We start from the raw sequence: 24,342 nt of genomic DNA, 5'->3' as shown, positions 1-24,342 counted from the left end.
CTCCTAACATTATATTTTTCAGCTTTTTTGTGTATATGAATTGTAGCCGATTCTGGTTTTGGGTATAAAGCATCTGCTGCTGTAAATACTGATGTTAATTACCATGTACCGTGTTGGTTGGGGAGAGGAAGCAGGAAGGAAGTTGGAGAGGGAGAGGCAGCCAAATTCCCAAAATGTAAGAAAAAAAAGTGGGCAGCAGATTGATTGGACTCTGATCACTTCACACTGCGTTTCCTGTCAGTGTTTGGGTTCCCAGCTGTTATTAGGGAGCCATTAACAGCTCTGATAACAAGAATGCTCATTAGCACTAATGGACTGATATAAGAATGTGCCACACGAAGATACCAAAAATAATATGAAACACTGAAAGTAACTTAAACCTTGTCACTGTATTCCTTTTACCATGCGCAGCCTGTTTATCTAGAGAAGCATACTGTATGTATGCCATGGGGAAACTGTGAGTGACAGGTCATTATCCTCATTGTCCAGAGAGTCTGTGGTCGTCATGGGAGACCAGCTGATGACTTCATCTGAGGGGCCATTTTCTGTGAATCATCAATCAATCAGGATGTCAATGAATCAGTCAGTTATGCATGTTTGATTTGTTGTCAATTTACTACGGGCAAATGAATGCCATTGTTGCACTATGAATAAAACACAAAGCTACGTAGTGACGTTGTGAAAATGGTTTCAGCATTAATGAAAAAATGTTGATGTACATTGTTTGAGGTTAGCTTGCATGGTATTTGACACTGAAACTGTTCACATTTCCACTTTCCTTTGAGCACTTTAAAGGCGCAGTGTGTAGGTGAGGTTGCAAATTGCAACCAACTGAAACTTATCCCATGTGCCAAGCGTGTTGGAGAACTACGGTGGAGGATGCAAAATTGTGAAAATACAAATGGCCCTATCTAGAGCCAGTGTTTGGTTTGTCCCAAAGACTGTTATAAGACATGGACGTAGTCATTGTGACGTCATCCATTGGTTTGTGGACTGCCGTTGTGAAGCCTCGAGTTTGGCGTTTTGGCCGTCGCCATCTTCTTTTTTTTGCAGCCAGAAGTGACACGAGAGGGTGGAGCTAAGTATAACTGAATGCTGAATAAGACATTTTTTTAGATGACCAAATTGTTACAATTAACTTTCATGAACTGAAAACACAATATGAAAGGGTTAAAGTTGTAAGACAAAAAACCGGACAACTCCCAGACCGGACAACACCGTGGTAGCGACCTGTCAATCACAAGGTAGCCACGTCCTAAAGCATCCCCTGCTTTATGGTCTATCTGACTCTAAATGGGACCATAACTTACTAAATGAACATCATGCTGTATTGAAGAAGACTTGAAACTAGTGATTGAGACCATAAACTCATGTTTACAATGTTTACTGAGGTAATAAATCAAGTGAGAAGTAGGCTCATTTTCTCATAGACTTCTATACAATCAGACTTCTTTTTGCAACCAGAGGAGTCGCCCCCTGCTGGCTGTTAGAAAGAATGCAGGTTTAAGGCACTTCAGCATTGGCTTCACTTTTCAGACGCCGCAGTTGTCCACTGGTTCTGATTCTAAGCTAAAAAAAACACAAATTATTTCCAAGTGATTATAAACTAAATAAAACAAAATTATTATTATATTCCATTTTTGTCAATAGATCCCCCTAAATGTTACACACTGCTCCTTTAAGCTTAAAAACTGAGGTTAAAAGTAAATAACAGTTGAGAAAACAATCTCCACAAGGTCTCCACCACAACATCCATTTAGTAGCTGCTTCATCTGCTAACGAAGATCATTTGATTTGATCAAAAGCTCCACAACAGCGACTGATTGGATCTTGTGGTGAGATTGTTTTGTCAAGTGTGTAAGGCTGCTGGGTCACCTGCCCTCTCCTCTTTAGTCCTTGTACGAATGACAACTCCCCTGTTCAGTCAAATTAACACCGTTGTGTCAGCAGCTCTGCTTTATTGGCTTGTACTGTGTGCTCAGTTAAGCGCGACAAACACAGGGAGCGATTTAATATTGGGGGGAAAAAAAAATTATGTTGTATGGAGTCTATTAGAGTTAATTGGACGAGGTCCCTCAATACTGCTGGGTGTGTAAAAAACAGCTGATTAATCACTGTAGACATTATGTTACACTATTGATCGTGGTAAAACAAAGCAGTGACGTGACATTAAAGCAATAATGAGTGTACCTTTACCGTGATTACCGTTACTTGAGGCTGGATCGATCTTGAATAATAATTTTAATAATCATAATATCAGTCAGCCATGCAGATCCATTGACACAACAAAAAAAGACAACAGAGGCAGTTTGAGAACATTTAATATCCAATTAAAATATATTCCAGTTTATGTAAGAGCAAAACATTCCCGAAAAAAAGGAAATAAAAAGTGTGTAAAAATGTTTCCATTGACGTTCCAATGTATTATTTTAAATGACAATGTTTAAAAAAAAGATTATGGATGATATTAAAAGAACAAAACGGCATTTGACAAATAACTGCAGATATGTTGTATAAGAATTAAGTTTTACAGTTAGCTGTGCATTTAATTGTAATGTAACATGCTGGTTCTTTTTACTATGAGAACAATATATTTTGCTTGAGTACAAAAATAGGTGAAAAATATTTTATTTTTTTCTGAAATGTATTTTCTCTTTTTATTTTGTCGCTGCTGTTTTGTGTACTCTCTGGTTGCTACTGTATAATCTTCCTATATGTGAGTTAAACACAAACTGTAAACCCCTTACCCTGATCGAACTAAACATTTTTATTGACTGTGACTTCTCTGTGAGGAACTGAGTGACACTTCATGCGGTGCGTGTAGCGAAACAGTATTTTGGAAATGCATTTTCTGTCATGTTTTTCGACTATACTTGCTTTGAACAGGCCCGTGAGCTCCAAACAGTTTTTATCGGATGTATTTATATACTTTTTTGCTGTTTTTATTGCTTTAAATCTCCATTTAACCAATCATTTATTTAACTGGAATAACAAAGTGTTTGATCGATAAAAAGTGAGTTTTATTCCTGAGGGGAATGTCTGTAAATTGTTTTGTTTGGCAGACAAAATGTTCAGGAACTGTGGAAATGAATGCGAAATCAACTCCAGTGATATTTCAGTGTGTTAAAAGATGAGTTTTCTGAAATAAAAAACCCTGACTGGATTATCTAATCTTTAAAATTGACAATCTGTCGCTACGTAAAAAACACAGGTACACCTCCGAAGTATAGCTCTCTGTGAGGTAGCCCAGGTTAACAAGCTCCTGTGCTGTCCTTGCTACTTCAAGTTAGATGGATACCATGTCATTTTGAATTCTTCATCATCATCATAATAATAATAATATTACTGTAACTAAAATAGAAAAAAAAATCAGAATGACAAGGTATCATTTTAATAACTTTAAAAGAATTTGGATAGTAAAATATACTCGCTTAAACAAACTAGTATGAGCTTAATTTTAAAACAATTGTAAATTTAAATCCAACAAACTCTGATAACATCTAAATATACTTTTCCAAATGTACAGAAAACAAAACATGTTTAACATGTTTTTTTATTTCATCTCCTAAGTGGAGTCAGAGCATATCCTTCAGCACTAGACTAGGAAGACTTGTTTATTAAAGCGCAGAAGGCTGGCTGGTGTTGGACGACTGTGACGGAGTAAAGACTACACACATTAGAACAAAACAAATAAAACTAAAATAAAATTCTGCTACATTTGGGTAAAAAAAAAAAAAGTACTGCAGGGAACTGCTAAATTAAAACTTGGGAAAACAGAGAGGTTGTAGGTAGAGTATAGGCTACATTTCCCCTTAACTACAGGTGATAAAGACTGTATGGTTATGCCACATTTGTGTCAAAAATTTGTGGTCCTCAGATTGAGAGAAGTCGTTTCCTGATATGGAAACAAATATTCATAATTTTGGATAACTGCTTTTTTTTGTTGTTGCGATTAGAGAGACTTGGCTTGAAGTAAAGAGAGTCATATTGACTGGTTACACAGTGCAGAGGAGATACAGTGAGAGTGTGTGTGTGTGTGTGTGTGTGTGTGTGTGTGTGTGTGTGTGTGCGTGATTGGATTCGGAGGAGGAAGTGGTGCGTCCATATTAGGTGTTGAAGAATGAGCCCACGCTGCTCTGGACAGGGTGTATGTATAGACAAGAAGGGTGTGAAGAGTCATCAGTACTTGCTGCTGGAGTCGTTAGCAAAGCGGCTGATGTAGGCTTCGTAGATGGTGTCCAGGAATGAGCTGTCAGTCTGAAACACACAAGCAACGATCATCATACTGTACGTTTGCGTGCATGCATGTTCATTTGCACTTAAGCCCACCGCAGGAACTTTCCCCCAGAACCTTTTTAAAGAACTCATTGTGTTTTGACAGCAGGAACCAGGGTGTAAATTAAGTTTCGGAAACATTTTACAGGGCTCTTTTACCCCCCAAAAAAGGCCCTGGTTCGGGGGGTAGTACTTTGTGAAAGTACAGGAACTTTCTGGTTGGAGTTTGCAGGGATGACTGTCGTTGATTGGTAAAACACACATAGCACCGCTGCTTCAACTCGTGTACTGCTTCATTCATAAAAAAGGAAGTACTCTAGTATCGATTTAGGATCTTTTTAGGACGAGGGGAGAGCATTTCTCTCCGTTTGATAACATTAAAAATAAATTTTAGGCTCTGCTGTCGGTTCCCCGACTCATTTTTAAAAAAGAAAAGAGAAAAAAGAAATGAGATCGAGAAAAGAGAGACAGCGCGGCTGTGCTGTTAAAGTTATTTTCAGATTTTTTCACAGCGGTTACGCTCTAAAGCACAAATAAATAACCATCAAACACTCAACAGATGATTTACTGTGGAGACAGACGCTCTTAGTTTCATTTCCCTCCACTGCATTTCATTCATTACATCCACCATGAATCAGTAAATATATGCAGCAGTAAATGTCATCGCAGTGAGACAAAACCTAAAGTTTATTTTTTTTCCAATGTTTTCTTTAAGATGAAACGGGCGGGCAAACTGAACTGCAGGCTGCAGAGTGTGTTTACCGCTGTGACCACTAGCAGCCCTCGTCCCATGTCATGTTGCTTTTTCATACGTCAGCGGACAAAATTTGCCTAATCTTCACAGGTCTTTAGACCGCTGTGGAAACGCAGACAACAGTGGGCTGAAGGAACCTTTTAAATCCTTGAAAAGTAGAGCTTTTGGTGGAACCCCGGCTTTGTACTCTTGCTTTTCCATAAACACAACAAATGGACAAAGTGAAATGATCTGAGGCCATGGACATATAATGCGTAGTAATATTATGTTTTACCTGGATCAGATGCAGCAGTGTGGCTTGAAGCTGGCTTCTGGACAGGCCTCTGATCTCGTTTTGCAGCGGGGGTCTGGACAGGGTCGAGCTCTCCTGGGTAACCGCTGGCAACCCGCCACTAGGCTTTGCCTGAGTGAACACGCTGGGAGAGAGGAGCAGGTTGGGGGCCACAGTGGCTGGTATCCGCTGGGGGGAGATGACCTGAATACACAGGGACAGTTATTAATACTCCTTAATAGTACATAGTACTACTTTTTAGCAACCCAAATGGTTAAAGTGAACCGCTAACAAAGTCCATAGCGCTTACCTGAAACTGCAGAGCAGCCTTTTGACCTGCTGTGGCTGTGGTCTGGTTTGGGACTGGTCCCGCACCTTGACCTTGAGCGGGCCCCAAGAATCGTGGGGCCAGTCCTGGAGTGAGTCGAGGGGGATCATGGGAAGTCAGGCTTTGCTCCTGCTGGACAAGCTGGAGCTTTTCCAGGAGCTCATGAGGCGACACCACACCAGGCATCTGGGAAGACAGACCTGACAGGAGAGCATGATCAGAATCATTCTAACAGATAATGCAGATTAAAAACAGGTCAAGATAGTCAATATATTCATCAATCAGACACCCAAACACTGGCAAGCACACAACATTATAGATTCCAAGATAATGCAGAAACAGAAGGCTACAATGGCCATTATATACTATGGTGAAATTATACATTTTGTAAATGCAAAACTTAAGGAAATGAGAAGCGTTGTGAAAATTAATAGAACTCGTGGCTCTACAGCTTCTCTAAAATTTAACTAGATTTATGTGCACTTTGACAGAAATTAGTGCAAAAGTAAGGTTGGAATCTGTGTCACAAAACAAAAACTACAAAGTTACTGTTAATTATTTGAAGGAAACTGATATCATACCTTGTAAAGGTTGAAGGACTTGGTCATTGGTCACCTGAGATGGCAGCAAACCTGGTACAGCAGAAACAATATCATTGAAAATGTGTTTTTACTTGTTACTTATCTTTTGGATATTATTTATTATTTATAATATTAGATAGTATTTACTTATTTTTTTATTATACATACATGTACACACACATAATATGACGATACCAAGAAAGAAAGGAAAAATAAATAACTAACTAAATAACTAAATAACTAAATAAATAAATAGATAAATAAATAATAAAAAAATCTGTCTGGAGCCACAAAAAAAAAAGAAAAAAAAAATGTACTTATTATTTATAATGTGAAACTTGTATGTGGTACACTTATATAGTACTGCTTATTCATAGCGTATTGATAGGATAAAAGATGTCCCACCTGTTCCCTGTGCAGTTGGAGCTGACTGGTTGTTGTGCTGTGCCTCTGGTTGAGGTTTAGGTAGGCTGAAGAACAGCTGCTGGCTTTGTTGTTGCGCTTGAAGGTGGGAACACGACACGGAATCCACCATTACGAGCTGCGATGGGAGATGGGGGTTCTGCTGCAGAGGCAGAGGGTTGGAGGAGGGAGGAGGTGGCTGGGTTTGGAAAAGTCTCTTGATCGGGTCAGCTTGAAGCTGTTGCTGTTGCTGCTGCTGATGATGATGAAGCTGCTGCTGATGATGATGAAGGTGGTGCTGCTGCTGCTGATGATGGTGGTACAGGTGGTGATGGAGGTGGTGATGCTCCAGCGGCACCCCGTTGTCACACAGCCTGTTCTCGGGGGACTCGGACACGGTCTGTAGCACCCCTCCGACCACCCCGACTCCCCGCTGTCCCTGCATGAGTTTCTGGATGGCCGGGCAGTGCTGAGGCTGGTTCTGCTGCTGCTGCTGCTGCTGTTGATGATGGGCGCTAGTGGGACTCGGCAGCAAGCCCACAACATTTGGGACCGTTTGTCCTCCGATCACAGCCCTGAGCGCTCCATCTGAACACGCTACCATGGCGACATTCCCTCCCTTGGAGGGCGCACTCCTGCCAGAGTTCACTGCGTCCTCGTATTTCAGCGAACGGGCTACAGGTGGGCGAGTGACTCGCCCCGGTGAGGGTCCCTTTACAGGGGCGGCCATGGGAGAGACTGGGTTGGGTTTGGGTGAGTGGTGATGCTGAGGTTGAGAGCCAAAAAGAGTGGCCAGGGAGAGAGGCTTGGGTTCAGCACTTTCACTTTCCTGGAGGAGACAAACAGAGAGAAGAGAGAACTATTGGAACTAACTATGGTGCGGTTATTTCTGAAGTATTTAAAAAAAAAAAAAAGGCTAACTACAAAGGTTTTTCACACTTCCTGTTACTCGTTGTGACTACCATTTGATTTTGACTTTAGCAGATCCCTTGCTTTTGTTCTCATGCTGTGGATTCGATTGGGGCTGCAACTAACGATTGTTTTCATTGTCAATTAATGTGTTGATTGTTTTCTCGATTAATCGATTAGTCAGAAAATGGTGAAAAATGTAAATCAGTGTTTCCCAAAGCCCAAGATGACGTCCTCAAATGTCTTGTTTTGTCCACAACTCAAAAGATATTCAGTTTACTGCCAAAGAGAAGTAAAGAAACCAGAAAATATTCACATTGAAGAAGCTGGAATCAGAGAAATTTGACTTTTTTTTCTTAAAAAATTACTCAAACTGAATAATCGATTATCAAAATAGTTGCTGATTCATTTAATAGTTGACAACTAACCGATTAGTCGTTGCAGCTCTAGATTCGATAGCCTCTCTTTCTGTAGATCACCAATTTTATCGCTAAGGGCCTCATCTAGCAAATGCGATGTACTGAATGCAACCCCGATATGCAACAGGAAGTGGCTGAGGGTGTTTTACCTGAGTGTTCGGTTTAACAGGTATTGGTTTGATCAGGTTGGGGTTCGCATAAAGAGCACTGCTGCCACCAATCTCCTTTGGCTCTGACGTAGACTTCATGTAGAGAGACATATGGAAAGGGGGAAAAGAAGAAGAGAAGGAGATCTTAGACGATTCTGTACCGCCTACTGGTCAGTATGAGGAAATGCAAACGATCAAATAAAATATTGATCTGTAATGTTCTATTGTTCCCCTAAAGCCAACAGAGTCTGGTGTTGTCCTACCTTGTCATACTCTGTGCGTGCTTTGGTCAACATCTTGATGATGTCCACTCCCTTCGCTTCACCTCCTCCTCCTCCTCCTCCTCCTCCAACAACTCCTCCAAGTACTCCTGCAAGTAATCCTCCAACTCCTGCTCCTCCTCCTCCTCCAACGACTCCTCCTCTTCCTCCTGGGGACAACCATCCACCCTGAGACTGAGCAAGGGTCTGCTCCTGCTGGGTAAGACTAAACACACAAACGAGTCCATGTGAGAATAAATACAGGTTCATACAAGGCAGGTGTAAAGGTAAAATGCTTGTCTTAAATCCTGATGAAAGTATTCCACTTTAATTCATGTTTTAAACCAAAGTAACAGAAACGATCGCTCACCCTGGGAGCCAAATTCAAACATACTACGGTTGTCACTGTGTTGGCTCTAAGCCCCCAGACACAGATCCATTAATAAACACATGCTGTCTCTGTCGTGTGCAGATTAGGATATGAAACAAACTCTCTCAGCCACGGTGGCTGACGGACCATAACTCACTAGTCCCTGTTTAGTGGACCAAATCCCACTTTCAATTTGTTTTCTTCAAGTGGTGTATACATACGCTTTGTGGTTACATAAAGCACTTACATCTTCATCCTCTGAGCAATGCGTTGACAGTCCTCCTTATCGTAGAACCAAATCCCATGGATAACCACTGGGGGAGAGAGAGAAAGAGAGGGACAAAGAGGAGCAACGAGAGAGAGAGAGAGAAGTAAAGTTAGCCGCTGGAATAATAAAAAATGAGACGCACCATCCAGTAAGGTCAGCAGACGACAAAATGAGCTTTCCGACCCGCCTTACCCTTACAATCAAATGAACGCGCAGACGTGCTGTCGTACAACTGCTGCTATGACATCAATGCAGACATGTAAACGGTCTATTATTAGCCCTGCTGGGTCTAAAGCCAGGGTTTAAAATGAGTCATTCCCCAACGGGAACAGAAGCCAACGGTGCCATTATACAGTGAAACACGGGCCCCTGGAGGCTCCTGAGCTACATAAACATGGTCAACAAGGGAGGAAAAAGGCAACGCATTACATTACACGGTGACTCATTTTACTATTTTCTTTTGCACCGGCTCCTAAAAGCATATTGAAAGAGGGAGCAATTCCCGTCAGTGAGGGGAGACTCATAATTTTGCCCAGCAACTAAATTTAGTCCCAAGAAGTAAAAACAGTGAAGGTCTAAAACAACGTCCAGATCCCAGAGTTCCACTTCTTCAATTTTTCCACTCAAACATGTCTCTAGGTATTTCATATCATTTTTCAATACCAGTCAGGGTTCAACCTTACTGGGGTTTTTTTATTCACTTGCCTGGTTGGGCGGAAATCTACTTGCCCAAAGACAATTAAGGAAAGCGAGATGGCTCACTCCTCAGCTACTTCCATCATTGGGATTGGGCAAGTGAGTTGCTAGATTTACTAGCCCGACATGGCATTTTACTGCAAGCGGACAATTCTTATTGTTGAGCCCTGCTAGTGTCAACGAGGTATCGGAATTTTGATACCAAAACAATACTACAACTGGATAATATATATATATATATATATATATATTAATATATAATAATATGATTTAAATCTAGAGCTGTAATGATTTATCGATTAGTTATATATATATATATATATATATATATATATATATATATATATATATATATATATATATATATTAATATATAATAATATGATTTAAATCTAGAGCTGTAACGATTTATCGATTAGTTTCAACTATTAAATTAATTGACAACTATTTTGATAATCGATTTGTCATTTTTTAAGAAAAGAAATTGTCAAAATTCTCTGATTGCAGCTCCTTAAATGTGAATATTTTCTGGTGTCTTTCCTCCTCTATGACAGTAAACTGAATATCTTTTGAGTTGTGGACAAAACGAGACATTTGAGGACGTCATCTTGGGCTTTGGGAAACACTGATCGACATTTTTCACCAGTTTCTGACATTTTATAGACCAAATAACTAATACATTAATCGAGAAAATAATTAACAGATTAATCGACAATGAAAACAATTGTTAGTTGCAGCCCTAACTCAAACAGGTATTCAGGTATTGCATATTGTTTTTCAATACTTGTGTTAACGAGTCATCTGAATTTTGGTAGCAAAACAATACTTCTTCTGGATACCCTACTTTGAGGAATATAAACGTGTTTCCCTTTTCTTATCTAACAAATAAAAGTCAAATTTCTCAAATGCTAAATTCTGTCTTAACACAAGCAGCAGAACAAGAACTTTGCCTGTATGAAATATAGACTGCAACTGGTAAAAATATGATTTAAATCATAAACTGTGTGATTGAAAAATAAGATGAAATGTGTACGAATCTGAGCGAGCATTCAATGCCAGCTTTTTGTACTGAACAGTGATTGATACTCAAACACATTACAGTCTGTACCAAAAAAAGTGTCAAGACTAATCAAGACAGCAGGACATCGTCTCACACCTCAACACACATACTTTCTAAAGTGGATCTCTAGAAAAGATAAGGTCAATCCTAACAAGGGAAAGAGGTGAGTGAGAGACAGAAAACAGAGAGCAAAGTGCCGTCTACTGTATGAGGTGGACAAAGTCACCACCATAGTCCTATCAAACACACACATTCCCACACAGACAGACCAAAATATACACAAACATACACTTGGCCACAAATGAGACTGGACAAGCCTCTGAGGTCAGTATGGAGGGAGAGGCAGAGACACACACACACACACAGAGTTCAGTTGAGCCTGGGAAAATCCGCCCAGTACCAAATAAGTAACTGCAGTGGGAGAGTGTCTGGTAGAGCCGGAGCCGTTTAGTGCTCACTGGGGATGAGACTGTTTGACAGAGACGGAGAGACACGCAGTCAAAGTCAGAGAGCTGGAAAATTGAGGGGAAAAATATGAGCGTGACGGATGTGAAATAGGACGAAGTGAGGTGTGTTAGAGAGGGGATTATCGTCGAGCCCGCCAAGAGAGAAACATCTAGCTCCGAGAGCTCTTTAGCTGTCAGGAAACAGACACTGAGTTTTGTCAATGAATGAAAAATGTCGAATTGAAGTGAATTGATGGGAGGAAGGAACCTGTGATGCTTCAGATACAAGACGACAGTATGTTGCCTCCCACTAAAAGGGAAAGATAGAAGAAAATGATGAGGACAAGAAAACAATTGTCCAGTATAGTCTAAACCACAACCAGATGATAAAAAAAAAAACCTGTGAGCAAGAGAGAGATAGTGAGAGAGGGAGCGACAGAGTGGGAGGAGGACTACAACCAATAGCACCAACACTAAAGTGGAAGTGGCCAGAAGGTTACGCTTTCAGGGTGAAAGTTAGAGACAGTTAGAGGGTTCCAGTCAACCACACTGGAGACTGAGAGAGAGGAGAGGAAGAAAGGCAGAGGGACTTCTGCACCACTGACAAGGATGACGTCTAAGACTGCTATAAGAAGGGGTCACTAACTGGGAAATGTTGATTCTGAATATGACGGCATCCCTTTACATTTTGAACGAGGAGTATTGGAAACGTCAGCAACTATCCCTCTACTGAAGTTTGGAAGTGATCCAGGACTTTAGCTCAAACCCTCTACGACAAACCAGCCAAACAGTGAGCACTGGCGCACATGTGATGTCTGCTGTAGACCTACAGTGACTCTGACGGGACTCCAGTGGGACTTGGATGCATAAAAAGACATTTTTTTTTTTAAAGACTGGGAAGCAGCACGTCATTGTCTGTCCTTACACTACTCTGTTGGGTAAATCTGATTTATACGTTTTTGTTTGACTTGCGCAGCGACATAGCATTAAATGCGCTTTGACAACACAGTAACCCGTGTTTGGCTGTTTGCCCAAACTGCCCTACTGGGACTACTCTTAGTTTGTTTTGTTTAGCTTTCGTATAGTTAGAAATGCAGACGTATATTTGTAAGCAGCAGCGTGGTCCAAGATGGATTAGGTGTACTGCAGTATGTGATCAGCTTCGTGGGGAGAGCTCTCTGCATCAGTCATGAGGAGCAGTGTTGATATTCTTTTACAGTATATTTAGTTTGCTGGACGTTTTGTCAGCGGCACATCTATGCTTGGAATTATTGTTGTCTGAGAAGAACCATCACTTCCTTGGTTTTGTAGGAATGGAATTCATGACATTGGAGGAGTAAATATTGAGATCTGCAGCTACCGAAACTCATCAAAGAAGACATTACCGCTACTGATACACCTTCCTCCTGACGCTTAACTGCAGGTACATTCCCAGTTCTAAGGAGGCATTGCCACAACCGCTGTGACAGTCGTATGTGTGCCCTGCCTGACCTGGATAAAGGGACATTTACACATCAGTATAACATTCGCTTCTGAAGAAGACAAATCTTATCAGAGGAAGTGTCACGTCATCTTTGGCATTCCTAGCGGATAAGATATTAACGGAGCTGCAATTTAAGGTAATAATCGGAGCGACTTTAAGTTGAAGAGAGACTTAATAACTAGCAGACTGTGAGAGTCCTGAGAGCCCAGCGGAGCCATGCTGAGAGGCCTGTTTCAGAGGAAACCCAAACATGAGAGACTGGAGGAGGAACCTGAGGTCAGATACAAAGGCTTGATGGTGTCAGAGACAGACCTGGGATACACATACGTCCGACCAGGAGGTAAGACTGTCCATACACCTGCTATACACAACGCCACGGACATGTTGAGTGGAGTGCAAATGTTAACAGTATATGTGGCTAGTGGAGATACAGTATATGTTCAGTTACTTTCTCGATTAAACAATTAATGATTTGGTGTAAATGGAAATCACACTTTTCTAAAGGCCACGGTGACGTCTTCAAATTGCTCATTTTGTTTGACCAACAGTCCAAAAAAGAAACATATTCCTTTAGCTATCACGTAGGACGAAGTAAAGCAGCAAATCTTCAAAGTTAAGAAACTGGAACGAGGTAATGTTTGTCATTTATGCTTACAAGTTACTCAAACAAACTAATTGATTATCAAAATAGTTGCCTGTTCATTGATTATTATTGAACTAAGATCTTCAGCTCTGCTTCATTAGGAGTATATATAACAGGAGTATAGAAAAAATTAAACCACCCTTTGAATTGACTTTAGCTCCCAACTGCTATGTATTGTAATCCAAAATCTGCATGAGTGGGTCAATGACACAGGAAGACATATATAACTATCTGTGTCCTAGGGCTGCAACTAACGATTATTTTCAATTAATATGTTGATTATTTCCTCGATAAGTTGTTTGGTCTATAAAATGGTGAAAAATGTCGATCAGTGTTTCCCAAAGCCCAAGATGACGTCCTCAAATGTCTTGTTTTGTCCACAACTCAAATTATTCCATTTACTGTTATAGAGGAGTAAAAAAAATAATAGAAAATATTCATATTTAAGAAGCTGGAATCAGAGAATTTTAACTTTCTTTTCTTAAAAAAATGACTCAAACTGATTAATCGATTATCAAAATTGTTGGCGATTAATTCAATAGCTGACAACTAATCAATTAGTCGTTGCAGCACTAATCAAAACAGTTGCCTGTTCTTTGATTATTAGATTACTACTCAACTAAGATCTTCAGCTCTTCAATAAATAAACCAAAGTCAACACCTTTGGGCTCTGCTTCATTAGAAGTACTTATAACAGGAGAATAGAAAATTGCAAACCACCCTTCACGTTGACTTTAGCTCCCAACTGCTACACAGTGCAATCCAAAATCTGCATGAGTGGTTCAATGGCACGGGGAGACGTATATAACTATCAATGTCCTGCACATAAACTAGGAGTCAAACTGAGAATACTGTAATCACAACTTTTAAGAACATGTTCATGATTTTACCACCCAAATGTTTCTTTAAGTGAAAGACATTCAAATGAGTTATTAGTTACCAGTCAAAGTATCTAGTGGAGCAGACAGATTCACAAGCCACAGCCAACAATCAAAACACTAACACGGCTAATGTTAGGAGATCAACTCTTGGGATCGTAGGTGCTTATAGGAAAGAATGTAAAAAGCCTTCTATCTGTTCCTCTAGTCTGTACTCGGAGGAATTATGACTTGCTCAGACCAAAGTACACCTCCCTGAATCTTGCCCTGTTCTGTGGTATATCTCGACAGTGTATATTTAGCTCGGGGTGCCACTTTGTGCCAACTGCCATTCCAGGAAGTTAACGGCAGCACTGAGAGCTACATGTTTATCTAATGATAAGATTCCACGACCCTGGCTCGCAGAGGTCACGACACAGCGGGACTGGCGGGCAGCATTACCAACAGCCTGGGGCCTAAACAGATCAGATGTTAGCAAGTGAAAAATGTCTTTCAAGAGCTGAGATGTGTTCCCATTTATACAGTTTTCTGGAAAGGAAACAACATTATCCGGAAAACGCTTACTGACGATAACTTGACATGTTGATGTAAAGCTAAAATCGGGCTCATTCTGCATGTTTAAAAAAGAACTTATGGTCCAACAATCCCAGTGAATCATTGCAGCTATTGTGATAAAAATCAGTTTCATTATAACCATACTGCGTCTCTCCTTATTTGGGTGCTTTAATATCCATCTATCAGTGTTATCAGCTGTAGCCACTGACCATTAGGTTTGCTATGTACTCACCCACTCTTTAACTTACATAACCCCTGCCCATTATTCCTTTTTATCAGAGGAAATAGTAATCAAGTGAGCTGGTTTTATGTGTTTTTAAATTCCTTTCCGTCCCAAGAAAAGTTAGCTGTTAACTTCACTTGCAATTTATTCCCCATTACCAAGGCTCTGACCACGTCTAGAGGCCACAGATCATCTTTAATGTGTCCCTCTAAATCTGGTGCAAAAGGTATTAAGAGGTCACCGAGAAAAGTTTATGTCACGCAGATTATTTCCCTGAGCCTTCAGGATGTTTAATAATGGCGGTGTTGTATACGTGTCAGTAAGACTAATACAGTAAAGGGATCAAAGCGGGCGTAAGGAATCCACTGGTATCTAAACACAGCATTCCACCTGCCTCTCTCACTGAGCCTGATGGAGAGTGTGAGACCACGACAGAGAGGGAGGGGAGGTCTGTGTGCGTGTGTCAGCGATTCCTGAGTGAGTGTATGTTTATATTATCAGTGACTGTTGTGGTGTATCTAATCTCTGCTGGCTGGTTTTGTAGTGCTGTCAGGCTCTTGCAACGTGCAACGTGCAACGTGTGTGTGTGTGTGTGTGTGTGTGTGAGCCAGATGTAGGTCTCAGAGACAGACAGGCTGACAGAATTGGAGTCACCGCCACAATGCCTCTGCTCCATATATGGAACTAACGGTTCCCACTCAAATGAACAGCATGCTACACACACTTTGGCCACTCTATCAAATTGTTAGTCTTTTATCTAACTTCCTCCCTGTGGCTATAGATACACCTGTCATTTCTAAGTGTGAGGTGACAAAGACAAGGTCTCATGTGGATTTTGAGGTAAAATATACACAATCTGATGAGCATACTGTATATGCATATCTCTCTGTCTATCTCTTGTTTTCTCTCATTTCCTATTTGTCTTTGTCTCCACCTTTCAAAGAGTTTGTCTCGCTGTGTCTGGCTGCTTGTGAAACACAGGAAAGTATCTCCAAACTATTTAGTCTACGTGGCTAGCCCTTGTGTTTAGTCATCTATGTCTGCACAGTCGGTGACTGTCTGTTTAACTCTAGAGTTACTGACCCCTGTATAACATTTTTTTTTTTTTTTAAACATTTTCTTTTGCAAATTTTCTATCCTCTTTTCGTTAATGTTTTAAGATTTTGGTCAATATTCAGCACACAATGAGCTGCATTGAAAGTGACTGGGAAATAAAACTGTCAGCTAAGACATATCACTCTGGCCCTGATAATTCTGATTCACTGCAATGAATATCACACTAAAAGAAATGGTAAAGGGTATAAAACTACACTAAAGGTATATGTGCTGTGCTCAACATTTGTTGAGAACAAAATGTGTCAAACAAACAACTGCAGATATCAATAATGAACGGGCAGACATAAGACGTGTGTCTCTGTGTGTATCCGTGTGTCTTTCTCCTTACATCGCACATTGCGGTAAAGCAGGAAGGGGTGCTGGAGCTGGAAGTCCAGGTCTTTGGTGATTGGCTCTGTCAAGTTCTCCATACTGAGTCTGTTCATAATGGTGAAACCATGCCTGGGAGATGCCAGTCTGAAATACAAAGAGGACACACACACACACACACATACAGCACAGAAATAAGAATGAAGAATTCATGCAAAAATGAGTCAATCACAACTTGAAACAAGAGGCACTGCAGTTATGCCATATCCTACCATATTCACAATGATATATTACAGAGAAACAGTTGTGCTAAATAATAATAAACTCAATTTTTAATGTTAACATTTGGGTATGGCTGCAGTTTCAATATGTCTGAAGAGATTTAAAGCAATTCCCAACAAACACATACTAAGAATTGTACTTTAAGTAAAGTTTGGCATGGAAAATCCTTAGACACCAAGATAATAATAATAATAATAATAATAATAATAATAATACATTTATTTATATACCACTTCTCAAAACAGATGTTATTGTGACAATAAAAGCAGATAAATAAAGTAAAAGATATGGTAACTGCTAAAACAGAACATCACAGAACATATCAATAATAATAGAAGTGGTAAAATGGTAGGACAAGTCGATAAAACAAATATACGGTATATATACATAAATGTGTATAAATGTACACTTGCGTCCAGAAACGGATGTATACATACATATATTTATACCCTTCTACTTATAGGAATTCTATCCTAAAAAAATGTGTTTTCAAAAGTTTTTTAAGTGGATACAGAGTTAGATGATCTTTATAGGAAGTGCTTTCCAGAGTTTGGGAGCCCTGACAGCAAAAGCATGATCACCCCTTATCACAAAATTGGACCTGGGAACAGCAAGAAATAGCTGATCAGATGATCTCAGACCACGTACAGGCGTATAGGGTGTTAAGAGATCCATTATGTATTCTGGTGTCAGACCAAGTTGTGCTTTAAAGGGACTGTTTGTAACTTTTTAAGCGTATAAATGTAGCGGGTCGCCACACATGCGTGCTCGCATATGCGAGAGAGCGCGCGCGTTCTCAGCTCGCTCCACCTCTAGACGTGAACGCGCGCTCACTCCACACTGCAGAAGAGTTAGTTTAGCTCTAAGTATATCTAGTGAATGTACAGTGGACGTTTGTGCAGAAATAACTGCTGCAGCTCCTCCAGACCAACAGAGGTTTCCCGTGTCTTGTGAAGTGACGGAGCTCCTCAGCTAGTAACGTTATCGTCTCGTTACCGACTGGGTGCCGGTGTCTCCTCTGCTCTCTCCGGCTGCGGGCGGAGAGAGCAGGGAGACACGCTGCAGAGCCCCGCTGCATCAGCCTGCGCTGAGGCAGTAAAAGCCAACACTAGGATCAGATCTAAATCATGTTCATGGAGAGACCTTCGTCTGGTCAGCTAACATTACTGCCAAGCAGCTGAAATATAGAGTGATATTGTGGTTTTAGCTGACGTGTGTCGCCTCACTGTTTTGAGCGATGCTCGTTCAGGTATATTTAGAGCGAGCAAGCGCGAGCCCGACGCTGACTTTCGTTGATTTCACGGCCACAGGTGTCGCTGTTAACAAGCATTTCTGAAAGTTACAAATAGTCCCTTTAAAAGTGAGTAGTACAATTTTAAATTCTAAATTGTAGGGGAAGCCAGTGCAATGATGCCAGGACTGGTGTCATGTGCTCCCTTTTATTAAGATCTCAGAGTCCAGCATCAGCTCCATTTACCTTGTGTAGATAAAAAGGGTTCCTTCCACCTCTGTCTTCTCCTAAAAGAAACACATACAACACAAACATTAGCAAAATGATACTGTTGCACAATAAATATATTGTTACAATATTCCAGGGGATTGAATAAGAGAGGATTAAACGTGTCAATTGTTGTGGAAAACACCTCTTCCGGGCCTAAACAGCCATCAGTGGAGGTCTGTAACTTCAGTTGGTGGTGAATCAGAGTCAGAGTGACAAAGCGCGCGCCTATCAGAGGACGCTGGCGAGGCTAAGCTAAAGTTAGCACATAACCAAAGTTGAAGCTTACCCACTCATTGGCCCTGTTGTTATAAGTATACAGAGCAACCTGGCTGGCCACGTCCACGATGTCATTGATGTAGGGGTCTTGTCTCTGCAGGGCAGCCAGACTGATGTCCAGTCCTTTCGCAGTGAGACAGCTGCTGATGCTGCTGCTGCCGGCTGCAGCAGAAGTCGCTGTCATTGTTCCTCTATAGGAGGATGTTAGCTCGCTGCTTAGCTTCAGCGGCTAACGAGGCACAGGAAGACGATACAACACGACAAACAGCGAGGTGAGAGAGACGGTGAAGTTTCTAACTGCGTACTAGCTTTGTTTTGGCAACTTAAGACTTGTAAATTAAAGATTTTCGAGAGTTATCGAGGGCTAGCTGCCATGAGTGAGTTTGTCTGCGGCCATGTTTAACCAGAGAGATTGTAAACAACCAGACGGGAGGAGTTGAGCAGCGAGGATGGAGATTATCAGCCTTATCAATCGAGTTGGGAAAAGTCGATGGAGAATTACTGTTGACAACTGCAGAGATTTTCAGTGTTATTGTCTTTTCTTCAAACAATCCATGATAATGTCAGGAGAAACATGGCTATCTACCATTAGGTATATACATTTATTTTTATATATTTTTTATTATTTCTTTTATTTTTATTTTTATTTTTTTTTGTATTTAAATTAACTTTACACTTTACAAAAACACAAAGTTGCTGGATCCCTTAGTATTGTAAGCAAATACTCTAGATTTTAATAAAAGTCAAAGATAATTGCAGCGATTTTCAGTATTACTTTCTTTCTTCAAACAATCCATGATAATGTCAGGAGAAACATGGCTATCTACCATTAGGTATATACATTTATTTTTATATTATTTTTTATTATTTCTTTTATTTTTATTTTTTATTATTTTATGTATTTAAATTAACTTTACACTTTACAAAAACACAAGGTTGCTGGATCCCTTAGTTTTGTAAGCAAATACTCTAAATTTTAATAAAAGTCTATGGAGAATTACTGTTGACAATTGCAGAGATTTTCAGTATTACTTTCTTTTCTTCAAACAATTTTTATATTATTGTTTTATTATTTGTTTTTATTTTTATAATTTTTTTATTATGTTTTTGTATTTAAATTAACTTTACACTTTACATAAAAACAGTACTTGGAAACATGGCTATCTACTATTAGGTATATAGCTACAGGCCTACTTTAATTTAAATTAACTTTACACAAAAAAAACAGTACTTAAATCAGGTAGGTTAATTTCATTGCCAATGAATGAGGAATGTGTTTCAGCTTTCTTTTCGTATTATCTGGGGTGTATGGGCTACAATCATAGTGGTATATATGTTTTCAAACATTTTGTGTGTGGTAGAAACACACAAAGTTGCTGGATCCCTTAGTATTGTAAGCAAATACTCTAGATTTTAATAAAAGTCAATGGAGAATTACTGTTGACAATTGCAGAGATTTTCAGTATTACTGTTTTTTCTTCAAACAATCTATGATAATGTCAGAAGAAACATGGCTACCTACCATTAGGTATATTATATTTTAATATATTTTAATTTAAATTAACTTTACACCTTACAAAAAAACAGTACTTAAGCCTACATCAGGTAGGTTAATTTCATTGCCGATGAGTTGGTTGTGGAATGTGTTTCAGCTTTCTTTTCATATTAGATAGATAGATAGATAGATAGATAGATAGATAGATAGGTAGATAGATAGATAGATAGATAGATAGATAGATAGATAGATAGATAGTAACCTCATTGATCCCGAGGGAAATTCAAGTTTCCAGCATCACAGTTCCATAGTGCAAAACATGTTAGTGAAAAGGCAGTAAAAACGTAAGTAGTGCAAAGTACAAAGTACAAAAGAATATACCCGATATAAAAATACATGAGATAAAGAAAACTGTTAAAACTGAATATAGTGCAGGGTAACAGCTGTGTGATACACGACTATTAAAAAAGTGTATATAGTGCAGAAGAGACTGTTAAAAATGAGTATAGTGCAGGGTAACTCCAGTAGCTTACTCTATGAAAGTGCACTGTATGCATTATTATCTGGGGTGTATGGGCTACAATCCTAGTGGTATATATGTTTTCAAACATTTTGTCTGTGGTAGAAACACACAAAGTTGCCGAATCCCTTAGTATTGTAAGCAAAGAAAGCTATCCTGTTTGATTCTCCTTTAACTTTATGTCCCTGTCACTTCTCCCCATACGAGTTGGCAGCTGATGTTTCCCTTTTTGTCTTTTATTTGACTGCCGAGTAACATAACACACTGACTGCTGACTGAAGTCTCCCAATCCTCAGTTACATTTCCAATAAAATGCACTAGGGGGCATCAAAGGGATGGATAACACACAACCATATCCTGCTCTATAGCCATTTACTGCAAGGGCTGCAGTTGATCTGAAAGCCAAAACAAGAAGGCATGTGTGTGTGTGTGTGTGTGTGTGTGTGTGTGTGTGTGTGTGTGTGTGCGTGTGTTTGTACAGTAAAATATCCCCAAGAGTTTTGTCTCGATGGGAGGGGAAAGGCTTTAAGACACTGTGTTACAAAATCACCAAATAGAAACAAATACAGCATGTTTTTATTTGTATTGAGTTACTGCAGTTGGTTTTCCAGCTATTTGTCAATGGGTGATGAAGGAATAGACACAAGCAAATGAGGCATATATTCTTTGGAAAGTGTAATTTAGTACCTCGGTCATGGGCCCATGTTAAGACAATTTTTTTGAGCATAGTTTAAAATGTACAATGGTGCAGGCTACATTTCCTCCATGTGCAATGGTTTAAACTTGTCATTTTCTGGTTATTATATTTCACTTTCACCTTCAAAAAAATGCTGCTGTCCCTGTGTCTTTATGCGGTTCCTCTTTAGGTCCTTAAGGTTAATTCAGATGCAGTATTTTAGCAACAATTTACGATGCGCCAGCTCTAGGGTTCAGAAATTAGACACATCCTTCCGGAGATGAATACTCAAGGACAAAAACTGTAACTGATACAGGAACAGGACTTGCAAATTCTTGAAATCCATATCAGCTATATCCACATCACACAATATCATATGTCGAATCAATCTCCATATTCAGTTCAACATATCTGTTGCGAGGGTACTTGAAGGGACATAGCCATCTCTTCAAGTGGCCACTTCACTCTGTATGCATTTTATAGCAGATTACATCTTATGAAATCACCCACTCGATTAGACTTAGCCTACAACCACTGATTAAGACATACATGGATTCCTCTTTTATCACTAAATTAGCACTATTTAGAATTATATGGCCTATAAAACGGGCACTGCTCCTCTCCTCTGCTGTGTGCTGCTGTGATAGCTGTTTCAGTAATTCGATTTATACTGTCACAGAGATGTACAACAGCTGGTGTGCATCCATCAACAGCCGTGTCAGAGCGTCCTTGAGACGAAACAATGGCCATCCAACTGCTCGCTCGCTTAAAGCAGCACTGACTGGATGAAAACATCTGCTTTAAACAACTTCTCCTCTTAAATGTGAATGAAGCACTTCCAGGTCAGATTATGACACGTTCTGCCTCTCCATTGCCGTGAAAATAGCTGCTTTGGCATTCAGTATGGCCCTGTTTGTCCTTTGAAAGTATGTCTATTACTTTGTCAGGGTGGTAGTGTACAGTACTGTATGTGTATGTGTGTGTTTCAAGGTATATCTGTCTATTCGTCAGGGTGGTATCTATCTACTGTATTTGCTAGGGGCTACATGTTTGTCGATGATGAGGCTAATGAGTTAAACATCAGCAGGTCGATACCGTCAATAACCATTCAGTGAAGATTGAGCACTTGACTGTGATTGGTGGGGATAGGCCAAGAGAGGCTGATGATTGGCTCACAGGCAGGAAGGATAATGGGATATAGCCGAAAGGCAGCGTGTTGAAATTCAACAAGGGGAGGATGTGCATTGTTACATCAGACATGCTATTTGTTAATAGATGATGGATCTTAGATCAAGTTGAGTAATTAGTATTGTACTGCAATGGAAAATGAAAGACACATCAAAGTCAACTTTTACAAATTTTAAATAAATCTTGTATCAAGTGAGGCCTCTTGAAACAAAACATCTAGGGCTGTCAATCGCTGAAAACTTGACTTTGACTTGCCCCAAACTGCATGTGATTATCATAAAGTGGGCATGTCTGTAAAGGGGAGACTCGTGGGTACCCATAGAACCCATTTTTATTCACATATCTTGAGGTCAGAGGTCAAGGGACCCCTTTGAAAATGGCAATGCCAGTTTTTCCTTGCCAAAATTTAGCTTAAGTTTAGAGCGTTATTTAACCTCTTTCCCAACATGCTAGTATGACATAGTTGGTACCAATTGATTCCTTAGGTTTTTCTAGTTTCATATAATACCTGTATCTTCACTCTAGATTCAAAACAACCCACTACAACCTAAAAATCGCAAGTTGTGTTAATGCGTGATTTTAGTTGTCCTGCTAAAGCCACCCATAGTGATGGACATGGACCTGAAGTTAAAGGGACATATTGAATGGGTAATTGATGACCTGCCTGGAGCGTTCAATATGGGTCCATCATGGCTCCAGGTGGAGACATTATGTTCCTCATTAGGGTCCTCATTTATGTTGCAAATTAGTGCATGTGCTTTACTCTCTTCAACAAGTAACATGTGAGGCCTCATGAGGTTTCCATCTTCTCAATATAGGGCTAATCTGGGGAGACACTACGGGCAAAAACTATCCCCCAAAAAAGATCGAAAATACACATTTTATTATAAACTGTGTTCTACAACTTTGGTAGTTAATGTTTCAAAATGTTAAATTTCATATTGCATTTAATTTTATCCCTGTAATATTTATTTTAATTTCTTATTCATTTTGAAGAAAAGAGAGACAATGTACATTATGTAAATACCAATGCACAAAAAAATTACCAGGAATAACTTAACTAACTAAAGCAACATTTAAATATGTCTTTGTGGTCTTCATTTGAGTGTAGAATGGATCCCAAGAGAAAGCTTCATATTCATATTAAGTGTGTTATCTATCAGATTTTGATTAATTCATTAAAGGCCTAAAACCTGAATCTCACATTGCACAGCAGAATAGCATATAGCTCTCTCTGTCATGAGGGGATTTCCCTCTGACTGACCAGCAGATTGTTGGTTTCCCACATGAAACACAAGCATTTTGTTTGTCTGTATAGAGATTCCCAGAGACTAACTGAGCTTAAGACTCACACACGCTCACACACATACAAAGGGGGTCGGGAACTACAAATATAGAGTGATCATAAATAGAATAGATATTCCATGTGCAGGCTGGATTGCCGAGGACATTTGTGTGTGTGAGTCTGTGTGTTTGTGCGTCCCCTGGGCACAAGTGTCTGTTCCCACGACCTGCCCTCCATCCGTTCTTCCTTCTCTCGATCCTCTCTTCCGTCTATCCGTCCATTCACTGGCCAGTGTAATCAAACGGAGGCTGGTTTGGCAAGAAAGTGAAAGGGAGAGTCAGACCGCCATTATGAAACTCAATGTCCATCTGTTTCGCTATCGTCACAGGGCTGATCAGTCAGACATCTGCAGCCAAAAGAAAGGAACTAAGTACATTTTCTCAAGTACTACACTTGAGTACAAGTATGACGTACTTGTACTATTCGGCTACTTTTCAGATGGAGTAATTGTCATAACAGCATGAGGCCAAAAGAGGCAAAAGTATCCAATATTTCACAAAAAAATCTTTTAAAAAGTTTAAAAAAATGAATAGAAATATCTGTAGCAGAACTTTGTTTTTTATTCTTTCCTACTCCATTAGTCATCTGCTTTTAATAGTAGTGAAGTAGTTAAAATTAGCTTCGCATTGACCACAGCTTTAACAGTAAAATGCAACTTATGCAT

The 24,342-nt window shown here is 39.8% G+C and overlaps 1 protein-coding gene across 2 annotated transcripts; it reads right to left on the bottom strand.

The window, feature by feature from the left end:
• Positions 1–2,305: 2,305 nt before the first annotated feature.
• Positions 2,306–18,889, bottom strand: dcp1b (decapping mRNA 1B). Of its 2 annotated transcripts, XM_037760301.1 has the most exons (12): positions 18,465–18,889; positions 18,155–18,195; positions 16,415–16,542; positions 8,966–9,032; positions 8,481–8,574; positions 8,352–8,438; positions 8,089–8,181; positions 6,615–7,440; positions 6,210–6,260; positions 5,611–5,828; positions 5,304–5,504; positions 2,306–4,257 (listed from the first exon to the last, which is right to left on the bottom strand). In XM_037760301.1, the coding sequence occupies exons 1-12, from the start codon at positions 18,636–18,638 to the stop codon at positions 4,180–4,182; spliced, it is 2,058 nt and encodes a 685-aa protein (XP_037616229.1). In that variant the 5' UTR covers positions 18,639–18,889; the 3' UTR covers positions 2,306–4,179. The 2 variants fall into 2 exon arrangements, with proteins under 2 accessions (XP_037616229.1, XP_037616228.1); XM_037760300.1 differs by having other exon boundaries at positions 8,352–8,574.
• Positions 18,890–24,342: the final 5,453 nt, after the last annotated feature.

This window comes from Sebastes umbrosus, chromosome 23 (genome assembly GCF_015220745.1).
Source record: "Sebastes umbrosus isolate fSebUmb1 chromosome 23, fSebUmb1.pri, whole genome shotgun sequence".
NCBI lineage: Eukaryota > Metazoa > Chordata > Actinopteri > Perciformes > Sebastidae > Sebastes > Sebastes umbrosus.
This window is presented reverse-complemented; position numbering and strand designations above follow the sequence as displayed.